This window comes from Augochlora pura, chromosome 8 (genome assembly GCF_028453695.1).
Source record: "Augochlora pura isolate Apur16 chromosome 8, APUR_v2.2.1, whole genome shotgun sequence".
In the NCBI taxonomy this organism is placed as follows: Eukaryota; Metazoa; Arthropoda; class Insecta; order Hymenoptera; family Halictidae; genus Augochlora; species Augochlora pura.
In genome coordinates, this window is record NC_135779.1 from 2,523,001 (window position 1) to 2,541,214 (window position 18,214).

General features: G+C 46.5%; 1 protein-coding gene across 16 annotated transcripts in view; it reads right to left on the reverse strand.

The window, feature by feature from the left end:
* The window catches only part of Cac (calcium voltage-gated channel subunit cacophony), a 119,234-nt gene that overhangs the window by 20,308 nt on the left and 80,712 nt on the right, over positions 1–18,214 (reverse strand). For 8 of the 16 annotated variants that reach the window (XR_013494751.1, XM_078189414.1, XM_078189415.1 and 5 more), the window contains exons 11-21: positions 17,627–17,647; positions 15,969–16,181; positions 15,425–15,852; positions 14,631–14,953; positions 14,378–14,497; positions 13,516–14,079; positions 12,805–13,150; positions 12,561–12,725; positions 6,867–6,977; positions 4,138–4,248; positions 826–909 (exon numbers count right to left, since the gene is read on the reverse strand). Coding sequence is in view for 15 of the 16 variants with exons in the window: in XM_078189414.1 (XP_078045540.1) it covers positions 826–909; positions 4,138–4,248; positions 6,867–6,977; positions 12,561–12,725; positions 12,805–13,150; positions 13,516–14,079; positions 14,378–14,497; positions 14,631–14,953; positions 15,425–15,852; positions 15,969–16,181; positions 17,627–17,647 (2,486 nt within the window). In the remaining variant the exon portion in view is untranslated. The remainder of the gene's footprint in view (positions 1–825; positions 910–4,137; positions 4,249–6,866; positions 6,978–12,560; positions 12,726–12,804; positions 13,151–13,515; positions 14,080–14,377; positions 14,498–14,630; positions 14,954–15,424; positions 15,853–15,968; positions 16,182–17,626; positions 17,648–18,214) is intronic. The other 8 variants (XM_078189420.1, XM_078189416.1, XM_078189426.1 and 5 more) reach the window with 5 other exon arrangements.

Here is an 18,214-nt window from a genome sequence, read left to right on the forward strand (position 1 = left end):
CTGCTAGCATATACGTACGTATATACATTGTGCAGATACCAAATGTTCAATAGACAAACGTGTACGAGACGTCGCTGGAGCCACGTTGCAGCCGGAAAACGATCCTGCGCGGAAACGCGGATCGAGGTATAAATGAAACGAATTCAATTTAATTTAAATATACGATTAAACACCCAACTTGACAATAATAGTAACAAGAACTGTTGAAGATGCACTAAGTTCATTTCTCTTGAAATTGAGATATTCAAGGATTTGCGTTTCAATAAGGAAAAAGAAAAATACGAATATATCACACTGTTTAAAATAATAGCAATAATCAAGTGAAAAATATATAAATTACTGCAGTTGGAAATAAGAATTGACAAACTTTAAAATTAAACGACTCGTATCTTATTCTGAATTGCGGCGGTTAAGTGAATTAAGTAATTGTAGAATTGAATTAAGTAATTGAAAAACTTATACTGAAACGTGTTTCATAACAACTTCGATCGACGCGTTTCCGTTCGAGGAATCGGCAATTCAGCGGACCGCGGCGGCACATCGCGATCGTCCGGTACACGCGCAATTCTTACGCATTTCTGCCGAAACTAATGAAGCAGCAATGAGGTTAAAGGAAAGACAGCACTCGAGATGTATTATACAACCAAGCAACACTGGGTCACACAATTCAAATGGGGAAAATGGTCTCGCAGTAATCGATTACAACGGACCTGGTTACAATAGTCAAAATATGTGGAGACCACTACTATCTCATTCGGAACATTTACAGGCGATCGTTTACCGATCGCGCTCGTACGTTTTTCTAGCTGGCGAAACACTACGTACCCCGAACTCGATCACAAGGGCGTCCACGATGCTGCCGATCACCGTGATGAAGTCGAACGTGTTCCAGGCGTCCTTGAAGAAGTTCTGAGTGCGACGGGACCGGGAATAAACAAATCGATTAGTAAATCCCGCGCATCTCCGGACAAGCGGTTGCCTGACTCCCGCATTCGGAGTTTGCTCGACCGACGCTGTAGGAACCGTGAACTCTGAACAACTACGCAGCGAGCGTTCGAGGAAACTTCGAAGGCGGTCAAGTGTGTAAAAGATGTCTGCTAACTAACGCTACAGAAGAAACTACGAATCGAGTTTGAAGAATTAGCGAGTCTGTTGGTTTTCTCTGCGTGTCTCATTGTATATCGACGTGTAGCCATTAGAGGTGGGCGGGTATGGTAAATCTCGAATACCGCCGAGCCACCTGTTAAATCGAGCGCTCGAGCCGGCACCTGAAAGCTGGCGATACTCTGGTACTCGAAAATTTCGGATACTCGACGTTGAAGTCGGATTAAGTAGCGCACAAAGTGTCGGTAGCTTACCGCCACGATTTAACACATTCCGTGCCACGTGTATCACTATACACGCTTGAATGTCTATGTAATGCCTTAAAAAAACATTTTATGTTTAGAATCAAAGAATTAATTTCCAGCAAAAGAATGAACTATAATATGTTTACATCATATCTATAATGACAATAATTAATAGATACAAATAATATATTGATTTTTAAAGCGTCGATTGACCAGAATGATGAGTAGACTAAACACAGCTCGGCACGAGTTAACCCTCTTAGTGCCAAAGAACGGTTGTTGGCTACTTTTGAAAAAATATTGTTTTCTTAATATTTCTACTAAATAACAATTTTATTTCTTATTTATTCTTTCTTTTCGAATTTGGTAGCTATCAGATTTTACAAAATTCTTGCAATGTCTTTTGATTAAGCCACATCAAACGAGTTTTGTACATTTCGTTCGAATACACGCGACTCTTTTGGTTGGCACTAAAAGGGTTAAGCACTATCTAATCCAACTTTGACGCCGGGTACCCAAGTATCACGAGCATTTGGTACCCGACCCTAACCATAAACGTTCGGTACCCGCCCACTCCTAGTATCCATGTGTGTATGTGTGTTTGTCGAGTAGGTGTGTGATCGTGTGGACGGGCATTATGCGTGTACTTCTTGCGAGGATTGCACGTGTGTGTAGAACGGCGGTGTGTCTGTATGTTTTTACGATCGTTCGACGGTGAACGTGTTCGTGTGGAAGAGGCGCGTGGTTTGCGAAGATTGCGACAGTGTTTGTCCTCTGTGTGTCGTGTATATCCATGTTCATGACTGTTTATATATGTGTGTGGTGTCTGTGTGTACGCACCATTGCAGAGCGCAAATGGTTGGTAGCGAGTGAGCGCAAAAGTATGCGAGAGTCGTGCTGTTCGGAAAAAACGGTGTGTCGGTGATGTAGAAAATAGGCCGCGTTGTCTCCTCGTTGTCTAGGTGTGTCCCGATCGTGAACGATTTGCGGGGGATGGTATGATGTAGACAGGTGTGTGTATGTGTGTGTCCAGCAGAACGGAATGAATCGTTCGCTGTTCACGGGGGCTAAGCTCGCAGCGAATTCACCTGACAGGATCTACTTGTCGCCCCAGGCGACTTTCGATCCGACTGGTTTACGATCGATAGAACGCTGTCCTCATGGTCAGAGTGCTACGAGAGGATTCGGGGATCTAGGTGGACAGGTGTCCGAGAAGCTGCGTTCCGTTTAAATCGACTCGATGCTAAGATCTATGTTCGAACTTTGAACTGTAATCAATTTGTAATCGAACTGTATCTATCGATGGTATCTGTGGGCATCGCGCGGCTCTCGCGCACCCTACCGCGAATTTCGGAGATCTATAGATCGTGTAATTCAAAGTTCGAACTGTAAGTAGGGACAATGATCGAGAAGTGGTATCCGAGTCGCATCAGCGATCGCCGACGATCGGCCACGGTGGGGTCTCGTCTAAAGATGTATTGTTGTTTGCGTCTACGGGAGCATGCCGGTAATAGCGAGCAAACTATAATAGACAGAGAGGGGGGGCGGGTGGGTGTAGGGGGATAAAGAACGATAGAGAGACGCTCGCGGAGGTTGGTTATTCGCGCGGAAGCTCTACTTTCCAGCATTCTCCTCGGGCAAAGGGCCGGGAAGGAGGTCGGTTCCCTCGAACGATTCAGAATAGCGCAAAGCCCGAGCCAAGAGTATCGCCGCGGCGATCTCTCCTCTCTCTCTCTCGGCTCTATCGCAGCTTCTCGGCACGGTCGCGGCTCGTTTTCATACTCGAAATGAAAAAGCCTCGGCTGGAAACTGTCCTACATACATCGGGAAACATTCGCGGACATGTTGGCGCGAGAAAACGGTCAGAAAAATCGGCGACCAGGGTCTAGAAGCGATCCTCTTCGACTGCGAACAGAGACGCGGCGCGATTATGGCTGCGACGCTGTGGCTCCGCTTTCGGAGAGAATATTTCCACGATGGTGTTTAGAACACTATACTGCAGAATCGACGAGTTTGGATATCGAAATTCGCACTAGAACCCTGTCGTTCTGACCCAGTCTCAATTGATGGACACCCGGAATTAATGAACACTTTTCCCTGGTCGAAATTATTTTTGTAATAACAGTATACGCGCTTAGACCTGCGCCAATCGCATTCTAAGCAATGGTCGAATGCTAGACAAATTTTTCTTAGTCGTTTATGCTTTACCATACCCTTGTTGTCACGATTTTTAAAGATCTTTAACCCTTTGTGACCCGAGACGACTCGCTGTAGCACCATTATAAATTGCCGTACCATTTTCCAAATTGATTAGAACAATTGTTTATATTTAAAAAGTTGTTGAAACTAGAGAATATGAAATGAAGATACTAGAGATCTATAACCATATTTTGGATCGCGAAATGAAACAGCCTGGACTGCAAAGGGTGTAGAAAATAATCTCCCGAAGACGGAGGATCGCGTAAGACGTACAGTCGCTGCTGAATTAGGCGTCCATCAAGTGAGGAACTGTCCCGTCGCCATTGTACCCGCGAACAATCGTCTTGTCTCGAAACGCGATGGATCACCGATATCCCAGTACATAGGTGGAAGAGACAATGACAGTGGGGGTTAGGTACTACGTATAATCGTATACATATATACATATGTATACTCTGTATCCTATATAATATGACATGATATGATATAACATGACATGACGCATGACATGATGGTTGCGTGTGATTTCGAGTTTTCTTTTCTTTTTTTTTTTTTAGTGGAGTGTGTGATTAAGAGGCTGTTTCTATACCTTGCATCCGAAGGCGACGAGTTTAAGGATGCACTCAATGAGGAAAAGGAGGGTGACGATCAAGTTCACGACGGTCAAGATGTCCAATAGAGTCGGCGGCGCCTCGTGATACTACAAAATACACCCAACACACAAACGTAACACAAGCCAAGATTCTGCATCGTTGCCCGCAATTCTCCGGTCGCCTCTCTACGATCGTTTCACTCTCGGCGATCTTTAATCGGCTTCCTCGGTTACGAACGTGAAAATCTCGAGCTTGTCGTCGATTAGAATCGCGACGGGAGGCCGCGCCGTTAACTCGACGAATCGCGGAATTTCTCGCGACGGTGGACCGTTCTCGTGGAAACGTGGATTTCTTTGCTCGCGTCGATCGGTGATCGATTATTACCGTATCGATCGGCTGCGGGATTACTTCGTCGATTACACCGTCGCACTTACTAATTATTAACAAAATATTAACACATTTCGGGATCCGTGCAAATCGGCTTCGTTTAAGAAAAAATCCGCGATTCTATTTATCAAAACTTATACCATTATATTGAGCCCTCGTCGATCTAAAATGTTAACAAAGTGCCCGCGTGGTGAAGATGAACTTTTCCCGGAAATTTAATAGTCGAAGTAATCCCGTCGCGAAAGGATTTACGATCCTCGATCGCGGCGGAGGAGCGGCTCCTCCGCGAGCTGACGATCGAATCTAACCGATCTCCGGCGAAGGCTCGATCTCTCTCGTGTTCGACGCGCCGAAATGGTGCTCGATTCTTGCGTGTATGTAGTATGTGTGTGGAGTGTGTGTACGTCGAATTAATTAACCGGCCATTCCCGAAGATGGCGGAGCATGGAACTGCATGCGTGTCGGTCCCGCGGAGGCGTCGGCACTTCGCACGAAACTCTTCGACGGGAGTTCGGAGCGGTTTTCCGCCTACTCGGCGGATCCACGAGGCTCCTTGCTCGCTAACAACTTTCGGGGACGGTGTTCTCGTGTTTCTGGACCGTTGGCAGCGAGCATCGAAGCGCAACCGAGTGATCGTGAACCAAATACAGTGGCCGTTGCAGACCCGTAACAGTCGATGCAACTACAGACAACGCTTTCCACGCGGAGCCTCGATCTTCCTCGCGATCGTTCATTATCAACTCGTCCTTTAACGCGTTTTCTCTATCAAATAGCGACCCGTAATACCAGGGAGCTGGCTAGAATGTATTTTTGGTATTGCGAACAGTCGATATTGAAATTCATTTTTCGTATTTGTAAATTGACTTTTGGATAGGTTGTATCAACGACGTGTCAAGGACGCATCAGTGACGTGATTTTTTTCATAAATGAATTTCAACCGTAATAGGAATAGAAATGACTCGACGAAAGGACACCAACGAATTTTGGACGGTATTACGAGTTCTTATTTCGTGCTGGAACGCGAGGGCTCCATTCGATCGACGAGAACGATCGACGCTCCGCGCGACGGAAGCCGCGGTGTACGCATGCAAGGATCAAAAACATGTCAACGTGCAGTGATCACGTGCGGATGCAACAAGACGGAGATCGGCATGCACGGGAGCTTGTCGTGGGTTTAGCTTCTATCGCATCTGCCGCAGCCAGGGTTTTGCATCGTGGAAGGCTCGCGCGATTTCCACCCTGTTCCACGTGTCTCGTGGGAGAAGTTTGTTTCTCGAAATGAAAAAAGAAAACAAAAGAGAAATCAAACAAGAGCCGGGAAACGAAAGAAAGAAAATGTTCAGACAGAGAAAGAGAAATGGAGAAACAGCAAGAGAAAAATATACGGACAAAATGAAATCGACGCGGCTGGTGTTGATGCTCCCTTGACTGGTGTCCATGGGTTTTCAGGTGTGTTTAATATTCAATGTCCCGTGTTGTGTTGTGCGTGTGTTCTCGTGTTTCATAAGACTAGCTAGTAGTAATAGTTTGTTGGGAAGCTCGCTGAACAGCGACGAGAGTTCTCTCGTCCCTTTCGCACGCTGGTCGCCGTTCAGCCGGTTTCCCGTTCGCGTCTCAAACACGCTGCCGGACAAAAGCACGATGAGGGAACGTTGTTCGCAAGGATAAAGTCGAGCCGGAATCTCTTATGCAAGTCGGTACTTTTGTCCGGACGCGTGCATGGCCGTGATCAAATTCTACGATTCTCGAAAAAGGCACGGATAGCCGCACCGCAGCGGTGCGAGCGTCCTGCGGAGTTTCGTGTCGAATCAAAGGATTTTGTCGAGCGAAGACGCCGAGCAACAGCGTTATCCCGGTGCCCGATATCTTCGTCGAGTGTTCGGTTCATTGGAATCGTGTTCGGAGAACTTTCTCCGAACTAATTGAATTTTAGCGACGGATGGCGACGCATCCGGCAAGAACATTATCCCGAAAGCTCGTCCGACGTTTGAGTCGACAGGACACCATCTACTCTTCGAACAAACCAGAAAACAAAATGACAACGCTCTACTTCCATTCTAATAAGCATAAGTGGCCAGGCGGACGGTCCAGAAACGATCGGACGGCGCTCGACTCTGTTATTCGTGCGGCTCGTTGGACGAGTGGACCTCGACGTTTCGTTCGCGATCGAGCGGCGTCTGGATCGTTCCTCGGCTCGGGGGACCGGCTCGAGCAGACGTTTCTCGGCGGTCTCGAGCCGGCCGGGCCTGGCCTCCAAGCGCGTATATATATGCCTATATACGTTCTTTCGATAAATCTGTTCGATGGAGGGGTTGTTTGTTGGCATGGTGGAGCTTACCCTCACGCCGAAAGCGGCGATCTTCAGTATGCACTCGACGGTGAACATCCCCGTGAAGCACATGTTCATGTACTTCAGCGTGTTCTTGTACGCGTCGCTTTGCCGATGGAACTGCAATGCATACACTGACAACACACACGGCCGACAGAGACAAACAAACATACGTACAAGCGTTATAGAATCGCGTGTTCGCGCGGACGCGGTCTCGCGGACGAGGCGATCGGATATTCATTCGCCGATCGCTGATCCCCCTTTCTCCCCTGTCATCCCGGTATCAAGGGAGAAAGGGAATTCCCTTTACTCTCATCCCTCTCTTCTCTCTCTCTCTCTCCCTCCCCCCCTCTCTCTCTCTCTCTCTCTCTCTCTAGGCTTTTCCCATCGCTGTCAGAACTAATTTAATTTCTCAATGCTTTGTTCAGCTATACATTTAATTCTTTCCACATTGTTGGTCAATTAGAACAAACGAATATGTAACAATCACAATGGCTATAGCCTCTATAATATACCACTACGATAGTTAGAATGAAATAGTAAGTGAAATAGGTCCGCGCATGGTCAGACAGACGGTACAGTAGCGTGTAAAATCTGTAAGTAACACGGTGTGCACATATAACAACGTCTTGCAATTGACACAGAGAGAGAGAGAGAGAGAGAGAGAGAGAGAGAGAGATACACACGCAGTTAGAAAGAGAGAGAGAGAGAGAGAGAAATAAATAAAGAGAGGAAGAGACACATAGGTGTATAATATTAGCGTTAACCTAGATACGTGTATCTGTACGACCCTACCAAGTGTGTACGGCGTAACGATCACATTAAAAAGATTGTTTCTTTTCTTCTATTGCCAGGGTGACTAGGGACGGGTTTACAGAGTACTTGTACATTACGTGTTGCTGAGTGTGCTATGGAGGGGTCGTGTCAGCGCTCGGAGTCAACGAATCGGAAATAGTTCACTCGAACACAAATGATTACCGTGATACAGTCACTGATAATTCTTTGGTTACAAAGAAGAACGCCTCAGGTCGCATGATTTCAGTTTAGAGACATCGACGCTTAAAGTTCTCACCGCAATAACATTTCGCATTAATAAGGTATCCTTATTTATCTATTGAATTTACTTTTATAATTTGTCTTCTGACAACTAGGCTGAGTCCTATATTCTTAATTAATGCATTAAAATAACATGTTTTGATATTGCGACACGCGGCGTTCTCCTATGCGGTCAGAAAATTCATTGCTCCGTCTCTATTGCATAATGACACTATAATATTTTACCCTATAATATTCTACACTATAATATAATGACACTGACATATTCTGCAGACATTCTTTTTAATTTTTTCTTCACAACTGAAACGTTTGCAGACGTAAACTTGACAAATTACTCGTCGATACCAATAAATGACCGGTTTTCCGTCCGAACCAGGTGATTTTATCCTTAGCAACGGTGGCAAACGATCGTCTTGCAACAGAGACGACAGACTCGACAGTGCAATGATCATCGCGCCGACACGGCCCACTTGCCAAACAAGAACTCTGGGGAAGACCGACTGTTAGAATCGAGTCCGACGATCGCGACCGACCGAGGCAGCCGCACCCAGCCCACGAAGCCCTCGATAAGGGCTGCCTCGACGGGTCGCGACCAGGAACCGGCTGATTGGACTGGTGATGCGAGTGTCTGGGGAAGTGACAGTCGAGAACCCGCCACAGGTGGGACAGGGTTGCTCTACGGCAAAGAACAGAACGGTCTAAGGAACGCAAACAAGGTGAACCGAAAAGAGGCGAACAGAACAACACAAGTCACACCCGCGGGGGGGGGGGTGGCTGAAGGAACTCTTCTAAGAAAGACGAAGCCGAGGGGTTGGAGGGGCTCGCTTCGATTCCGGGCGTCTTCTCGATAGGTCCCCGCCCCCCCGGCTCGAACATGTCTATAGGGTGGAGGGTTTTGTTGGAGGAAGGGGTGGATCGAGTCGTGCGGGCGCCCCGTGCAAACAAACGTGTCTCCGGCGTGGAACGAAAAAACACACACACATTCAGCGGAGTGGATTCGAAAGATTGCGTGTACTGGTCCCGTGGGGGGCCCCGGGGGACCGGTTCGGCCGCGGTGGCGATCAATCTCTTTTGCGAGCAGTTCAGCAACGTCAGCATGCGAAACGCGCGCGGTCCCAGCGGCCGCGACATCTCTCAGCACGATGCGTGCGTGTTCCGAAAACATTTACGTGCCTGCGGGGCGCGTAGAGACCCAGAGAACTCGGCAGCCGATCTGCGGAGAATTGAGAAACCGTCGCAGCGAACTCGGAAGAGTCTTTGATGAGATTATATAATAATAATAATAATTTTGTAGCGATTATATAATAATAATTTTGTAGCGATTATATAATAATAATAATAATAATTTTGAAGAGATTATGTAATAATAATTTCGCGGACAGCTGCGCAGCTCTCGGCCAGGTCTCTTCGCTCCAACAAGGACATTCAAACACCGTGTGCCACCACCCGTGTGTGCTCCATTCCCAAGACCATGTGTGCAAGTAACGTGTGCCAGTGACTCCGTGACGCAACGCATGCCCAGCGTCGTGTTCAGGCAATTATACTGTGGCGTCCCGTTGGATGATCCTCGTCTGACTGAGTCTGGAGACTTCAGGAGGTACCTCCTTCGATTCTGATACACGATCGATCAACGGGACGCCGTAGTATACTGTTTGGAAGGGTTGAAATCATAAGGGAGGAGAAAACGCGAGAACGAACGAAACAGGAGACAAAGCTACCCTTTACGGACACGAAATATATGAGGTAGATAACTTAATTGGCTCATCAGATGTTGGACATCATTTTCGTCTTTTTCAGCACGAGAAAGGATGCATATCTCTGCAGAAGGACTATGCTAGATTATTTTGTTCTATCTAATATAAATTATTTTATTATTTTATGTAACTTTACACTGTGAGCTTATCGTACCAGACTGGCCCGTTCGATGCTCAATTAATTAAATAAATCCTTAATCCAAGTCTGACAACAATAAAAATTATGAAATAACTAAATAAGTTGAAGCTCATTTCTAAAAAATGAGAAATTACTTTTTGAGACTATTTTGGTAAACGATAAATAAGAAATTTGTTGTAGAGAAGTATTCTATCTGTAAATATTAACTTTGCAATTTTTTATAGGTCCGCAAAGGGTGCAGCTGTTTCTCGGCCGCGGTCGAAGCGTAGCGTAGTCTCGGACGCGCTGTCGGCTAGCTCTCGTTTGTGCATTTACAGCCAGCACGACGAAAGTAAACAGTGAAAACGGAAACAGAGAGGCACAGAAATACAGAAATAGACAGAGAGAGAGAGAGAGAGAGAGAGAGAGAGAGAGAGAAAGAGAGAAAGAGGGTGAGAAAGAGAGCAAAGAAGGAAAGAGAATAGTGCTGTAAAAGTGGTGTTGCGGAGTAGTCGCGCGGTGCCAGGGCTCTCGTATGTCGCAGCCTTTGTCCGTGGTCGTTTTGTTCGAACGCGTTGGAACGCGCTCGCGGAAAAAATCGGCAAAATCGGACGTACCAAGCCAGTGGGTTCTCGTGCACGGCTTCGAACCCCGCCACCAGTTCAGACATGGTTTTCGTCGAGGCGTACGAGTCGAACACGCGGCTTTCCGTGTCGAGAGAAATCGGCGTGTTTCTGTGGTTTCGTGTGGAATGGCCAAAGGATCGGAGTCGGGGCAAGTTTCTTTGTCGAAATCACAGTTCCGCGTCTTCTCTGTCCGGGCCAAAAAAACTTTCCGCGCTTTCGCGTCGTTATCGTCGAGCGGATTTTCGAATTTGTTCCGCGTTCGACACCCCTCGAGGTGAATTTCCTTTTGTCGGGGACGCCGTTACGAAAGTCAGGTGTACGGACAGAGAAGACGCTTAACTGGTAACTGGGGAAACGAGGAACGAAAAATTGTTGCTGGAGATACACGCACCGAAAGTATAAGAAACACCAGGGAAAGCGGGAACGTCCAAGGAATGCGAGATCGGTGACAGTGCCAGCGCGAGACGTCCTCGATCGCTATCATAACGAATAAAATTTCTAATAATTTTCTTCTATCGTTTCTAAACGACCCGATCTACTTTTTATAGTCTGTAGAAGTCGTCGGAACGCGTAACAAAAATGTACAGAAAGTCGACTGCCACACCACAGCTCATAAAAGTCGTAGAAAATTACAATCACTTGTATCACAATATGAGAATTAAGAAGACATGATTAATTATCAATTATTTAATTTGCAGCGATTAATTCGGTGAACCGTTTTCGTTGCTTTGTTGAAAAACTACTGCCATCCGTGAAGTCTTTATCAGAGAACGTTCTTCTAATTTTCCAAAAAAAAACAATGTACAACAACGACCAATTTGACTACGCACGCATAGTTCAGCTTGGATGAAATATCCTCGCGCAGGCACTACTACGAAAATCGTTTTAATCCAGAAAGGAGGAAAATCGACACAGAATAGAAGAAGCGTCGAGATCGTGAAACTGAAAGAATTGGAGCTCGACATGAGGCGACCGATAAAGGAAAGAAGAGACACAGAAAAGATAGAGAAAGAGAAATAGAGAAGAAGAGCAGAGTTACAGAAAGAAAGGAGACTGGTTGGCAGGTTTCCAGTAGGTCGGGACACGCAAGAGTATCCAACACAGCTGTGTACATGTACCAATGGATAATAACAAGGATGACAATTATACAGAGAGCAATAAATAAATTGGCAGGCAAGAACAACAATGTCCTCGTACAGATATAACGTAATGTCTTACGCTCAGTTCGAACGGTCCGTTGCGCGCGGACGACCACGTGCTGTCGCCGACGATCCCGTTTTAACGATATCACGATCGACGATCTTCGGGCTGCTTTGTTTATAGTTTATTCTATCGCGACCGCGCGATCGGTTCCCGGGAGAAAATCGAGCACACGCGCGCGCGTACGACACAGTCGTGTGAGTGTGTATGGGGAGGAAATAATTAGAGAAACGCTTGGATATCCGGGAATCGCGTTTGGGACAGCGATTCCTGGATCCCCGCGGTCTCCCGAAGGTTCGTGGGGATGAAACGAGATTCGGGGGCGCGAGAAATCGGTTGCGGAAACGGCGCGGCGCGTCGCGACGATCGGCTTGACTGTAATCGTTTCCATCGACCGGTCGTTTGCGGTCTTGCGAATTGTTTTACCTGTCGCGCTGCTCTCAACCCTTAGCATCATTTTGCACCTGCTACAGATCATCACACAAGATTTTATATATGCGTCTGCTGGATTTCAACGGAAGAGTTAAATTTCAGATATTTCTAATACTAGAAATAACATTATGCGACTTTTCATGATCTGCAGAACTTTAGTTTGCCAGTGGCGATTTAACCTTTACAGTGCCGAGAAAAGATATAGTGGTTTCTTTTTCCATTTTCTAATGATCAAGTTTTACAAAATTCGTGCAACCGCGTTCCTAAAGACTTTGCTAAATTATATCAAACAGGTTTGATATATTTCGCACGGGCAGAGCTCATATGGTCGGCATCGAAAGGTTAGAAGAACCACCAGAACGAACGATGTTTTTAATTGAAGTAACAACAGCGTTACACCAGGATGCTAAGGGTAAATCGAAATCGTGAACGACGAGCGGCTGCAACGAAGAAGGTAACACCTTCTGTCGAAGGTTTCTCTCTCCCGGGCGATGGAAACGGATCGTGGACAGCTTACCTTCATCATGAGCAGTAACGTGTTTAATATGATGAGACCCATGATAAAATATTCGAAGGGCGTCGATACCACTATCTTCCATATTCTGAACTTGACGCTGTTGCGCTCTTTCGGCATATACCTTTCCAGCGGGCGGGCCTGTATCGTGAAGTCTATGCAAGATTTCTGAAAGAGACGACAAGCTTTAAAAAACGTCAACAGATTCGCGGGGTGTGTATAATACGAGAAGGATGCTTAGACGGACCTGATTTTTATCGATTTCGCCGTCTTGCAGTTCGGCCTCTCCCTGTTCCTGGAAAGTGATGATGATCAAGGCCACGAAGATGTTCACGAAGAAGAATGGAAAGACGATGAAGTAGACGATGTAGAAAATGGACATTTCTATACGAAAGTTCTGGATGGGGCCCTTGTCCTCGTACGTGGCCGCCATCGAGTTCTGCAGGATCTGCGGCCAACCCTCGCCGGTCTGTACCGCGAATAACGTCAGCATCGCTGCCATCACGTTGTCGTAGTGAAAGCTTTGAGAGAGCCATTCGCGCTTCTTCGGCTCCGGTAGCATGGCTCCCTCGTCGAAAACGAAATATTGACCCCTGCGAACAGACAATGACCGGTTAGACACGCCACATGGGATTAGCCCATTAATTCGATAAGGACGACAGCATTTAAACTTAAACAAAAGACAAATTGTTTAGACTGCGGATCTTTGGATCTAGTAATAAAAGTAGAACATTATTAATTATAAATTCCCACGGATTTCTCGTTTATATCTGTCAGATTTTATTTTCTGTTGCTCACAACAGGCGAACATAGAAATCAGAGACACGCTTGTGGAAAGTGTAATATAAACTGTAATTTAAAATTCGCAGAAATTCTCGGGATCCGCAGTCCAAATATACTGCAGAAGCGGTCGATCAGTACTTGAGTGCCCATGTTAATTATCATTTACGATACTCACTGGCAATCCTCTTCCGTATACTTGCTCTCGTCGGTACAGTAGAAGAATTTCCCGTTGAACAGCTGCACCGCGATCACAGCGAAAATGAATTGGAACAATATATACACTATGAGAATGTTAATGACGTTTTTCAGACTGTTCACCACGCAGTCGAAGACCGCCTTCAGCTTCGGCACTCTCTTAATCGTCTTCAACGGTCTGAGCACACGCAGCACCCTGAGCGACTTGATAGTCGAGAGGTTCTGTCCGGCCGAGCTGCCGGTCATGTCGAACGCGAACGACACCGCGGCGCATATCACCACCACCGCGTCCATAATGTTCCAGAATTCGCGGAGATACGAGCCCGGGTGCAGGATGATCCCGAGATCGATGATCTTCAGTATCATCTCGACGGTGAATACACCGGTGAACGCGTAGTCGAAGTAGTTCAGGACCTCGTTCCTCGGCGAGTCCTCCCACACCGGATCCTCGGCGGCCAACGCGATACTCGACAGCGATATCACCACCATTATGAAGAAGTCGAAGTACCTCAGGTTGACCACCCAATGGGCGGCTCTTCTTACGCTGAAAACATAAATGAATGTCATCGTCGCGTTTCGATAATCTATAATACAAGTGTATTGCTGCGTGGCATAACTACAGCAACACCGCAACTTTCAAGAGTTTCAGGTATTCGTATAAACTCTCTGCTACTAAAATATCTCTATTTTGATATTAATTAACTCTAGTGCAAGACGACAGCCTCGATTTGTAACCTTGATGGGAATAATAAAGTAACTGAATCTCTTTGTTGTAGCAATTAAATCTGTAAAATACAGTGTTACAGTTATGCCGAATGGTATAATCTGAAAAAGATGCTTACGGATTCGTAGGGGACAGTATAAACATGGAGGAGTATGGCAGCATTGGTTTTGGTCCCGTGTCATCGTCTTCATCCTGCTTTTTCTCTTCGGACGACTGCTTCCCACCTTTTCCGTCTTTGCTGAAATCGCAAACGTTCCCAGTCAACGTCCGCCATACTTTTCAATCTTACGACGGATACCGTGACACCGAGTGGTACCATGGTACCGAAGATTACCACCGAAAGACTCTTCAAAACTTCAAAAACTGCTTACAAGTTCTGAGTCGGGCTCGGAGGGCAGACAGCCACCTTGGGCGGGCTACCGTCTTTCGGCTTCTGCAAGGACTCGATCTCCTTCTCGAGTTCCTGCGCCTGCTTCTCCTTGTCCTCGACGTTCTCCTCGTCCTCGGCGGCGCTCAGCTCCTGTGCGTTCGCCAGATTGTCCACGGCGATAGCCAAGAACACGTTCAGCAGTGTGTAGTTGCCGAAGAGCACCAGCACGATGAAGTAGAGCGAGTACATCATGCCCCTCCTGTGACCGCCTTGCGACTCGATACCTTGGTACATCACTTCGTTCCAATCTTCTCCGGTCAGGATCTGTGGATCGACCGGATATTAGAACTCACCGACAATCGTCGTGATGCTCGACAAACACTCGCAGCGTCAAGGAAAGACCATATTTTGTGTCCTCTTTCCTTTTAAACTCGATGTTCGATATTCGTTGTCTTATCATTAGATTGCGGATCTTTTGGCGGAATAAAAATTAGAGATACATGTCCTACCTTAACAACAAGTCATTTTGAGATTTTTGATGTTGCAACAACTTCTTTATACGATACAATTGTAAAGATATCTTGATTCAAGCGAACAGTAGACTAAAAATGGCGAAATGTTCAGATAATTTAATTAAAATTGAGAATATTCTAAAATTTCGCTGTTTTGTGACCCAGCAATGCTTAGGATCCGCAGTTCAATGATTGTCGTTGAAAAACTGTACGTCCTTGGGACATTAAAGATCTCCAACAGGTAATGACGCGTAGAGATCGTAGCTTAGAGATCGGTACTCACTTGGAAGACAGTGAGCAGCGCGATGGGAAAGGTGTTGAAGTTGGTGGGCGGCGTGCCGTACTCGAAATTGAACTGGCCGCCGAATAGCTGCATGCCGAGCAGAGCGAATATGAGAATGAAGAGGAAGAGCAGGAAGAGCAGGGAGATGATGCTACGCATCGAGCTGAGCAGCGATATAACGAGGTTCCTCAGGCTCTTCCAGTATTTGGTGACCTTAAAAATTCGCAGGAGTCTAAGGGCACGTAGGACGGAGAGGCCGAAAGAGCCGGACTTCAACGCGGACCAGATCACTTCGAAGATCGATCCCGAGATCACCACGCAGTCGAAACGATTGAAGCTCGACTCGAAATATGTGCGGGGGCCGAGCGCGTACACCTTGATGAACATCTCCATCATGAAGAGAGCCAGGAACACGAACTCCGCGAAGTCTGAAAGCATTTCAAATTAACGATGCTGCAACGTACTTTCGATTTGGAGAAAAATCTGGACGAGGAAGAGTGAAGGGTTGGGCTCCATGGTTAGGTTTGTTGTGGTCGCTACTTACAAAGGAATTCAGTGAGCCATGGTGGCTGGCCGTAGTGCTCGACGGCGACGCACACGGTGTTGAAGAACACAAGAACGATGACGAACCAGTAGAACTTTTGCGACTTGACGGAGTTCCGGATCCAGAACCTGAACCTCTTCTCCGCCCGCCAGAACTGCACGCAGGTCCCTTTGTCTTTCGCCCTCGACTTGATATAGGAAGATCTCGAGTACCCTGCAAGCGACAAACAAATCGTTTCAGTGTTCGTTCGACGAGAACGTTGGCGGGGCGCCTCTAAGGACGTTTTCGCGATGCCAGTCGATCGATCGTTATTCCCGAATCGTCGGGGGAAATTTCGAACGCTCGGTGAATATCGAGCGGATACCGAATGCTTCTTCCGTGGACTCCCGAATCGACTGGGCGATATGCGATTCGGTTTTTCGATTCGCCCGCGACAAATATACAGGACGGACACACGTCTATTTCTAAGCGGTACTCTCTAACTAAGCGGACGTATGTCTCTATGCACGGATCAACGATGCGTGTTACTAATCTATTCGCTAGTCGTGTAAAGTACTTCGACCCAGTCCGGCTGTCGTACCCTCTATGGGACGGCGCCTATTTCTGGCAGTCTATTTTTCGTCGAATCGATCCTCTCGCGCGCTTCTAATTGTTCTACGGTATTCGGATAAGGCTGCTCGCCAGGTACACCAACTATGTTTCTACCTAAGGCCGCTCGAAAATATTTCAGTCGCAGCCCCATTCTCTTGTCCTTGATTTTTCCACAGACGTTTCGAGAAACGAGGACTCTAAGATATAATAGGCGATGCGATAAATGGTATAGTTTTCATTAACGAACACTTCTTTGCGAAGGTAGTAAGAAAATTGAAGGGTTGAAACAGTTCCGAGCGGCAAGTATATATACACGAGGACATCGTGGGCCCCGCCTGGAACCACGTGGGCATTATGAGCCCCGCATAGACCACATCGACACGCTCTCGCTCGAGGCGTTCGCGAATCTATGCTTCTCTCTCGCGAACGCGCTCGGACGATTTCGACAGACAAACACAGACACATATATATAAATATATATATAGATACACGATTGTACAGCGACACCAGCCAACAGAAGCAGTTCCTAAAAAGATGACAACGAATTAACCGGTGCCTTGGACGTCTTCAGCCGCAAGTCCCAAACAACGCGATCTACGATTTACTCTCTACCGACAGAAAGATATCCTCTGACACGCGCATTCCGACAGTGGCCAATTATCCCATGGAATTCGATGCGGCGTTCGCTCGCTTCGTTTCGCAATTTCATAAAGACAGTGTTCTATTGTATTCGCGCATAATTCGCCACTGCGGATAGCACGTAGCAATTATGCTCCGCGTCTGGCCGCGCGAAGTATGCTCTGCAGCAGAGTCGTTTACGCGGCAGCATACCTGTTACAATTTACGCGTGTACATACGTGTTACGTGTTACGTGTATCGTGTATGTATGTGCGGAATGAGTGCGGGCATGTACCAAAGTAGTCTGTTCTTGTTTTTTTCCTAGACACAAGAGAACACACGAAAAAACACACACACGGAGAAACAACTGCGAAAATAAAGTTACGAGTACGCAGCCTTTATCGCGGCGCTGATCGAGAGTGTCGGCTGCGCTCACAGCTCGTAGTTACCTTTCAGGCTTTTCTTAGGCTCTGAAACAAGCGGAATCAGATCGTTCTCTCATCCTACGGGGCACCGCGGTACGGTGCCGGTGGCCTCGCGAGCGACATTCTCGTTAAAATCTGTTAACTCGATCACAGATCTCTCTGCTGAGTGATTGAGAATTTTTGCTCCTCTGGTCATCTTGGTGAGACCAAAATAGTGGATCAAAGCTTTACTACCCTCTCAGTTATTCTATCATATAAAATTGCCGTTCTCCACATTGGCAGAGAATTCATAAAATCCGCAGTCTTTTAACCGGATTGCGGACTTTTTTGCTATATCAAAATTGTACGAGTCTGCTAAAAGCAGCGAGAACCTTTTCAGAATTTCTTCCTTTAATCACTTTAGCATGATCAAAGTTTTTACTATTCCTAGATAACAATTTCTGTCGTAGGTGCATAAAAACCGCATTGTCCCATAATAACTGGATGGTTAGTCACTGTACAAAGGATCTTTTTCTCTTCGATCCTCTTTATACTATTTTATTTGCATCTGTGTTAACTGTATGATTAATAAGCTTAACGAAAATAATTTCTGTTTCAATAATTTTAGCGAAC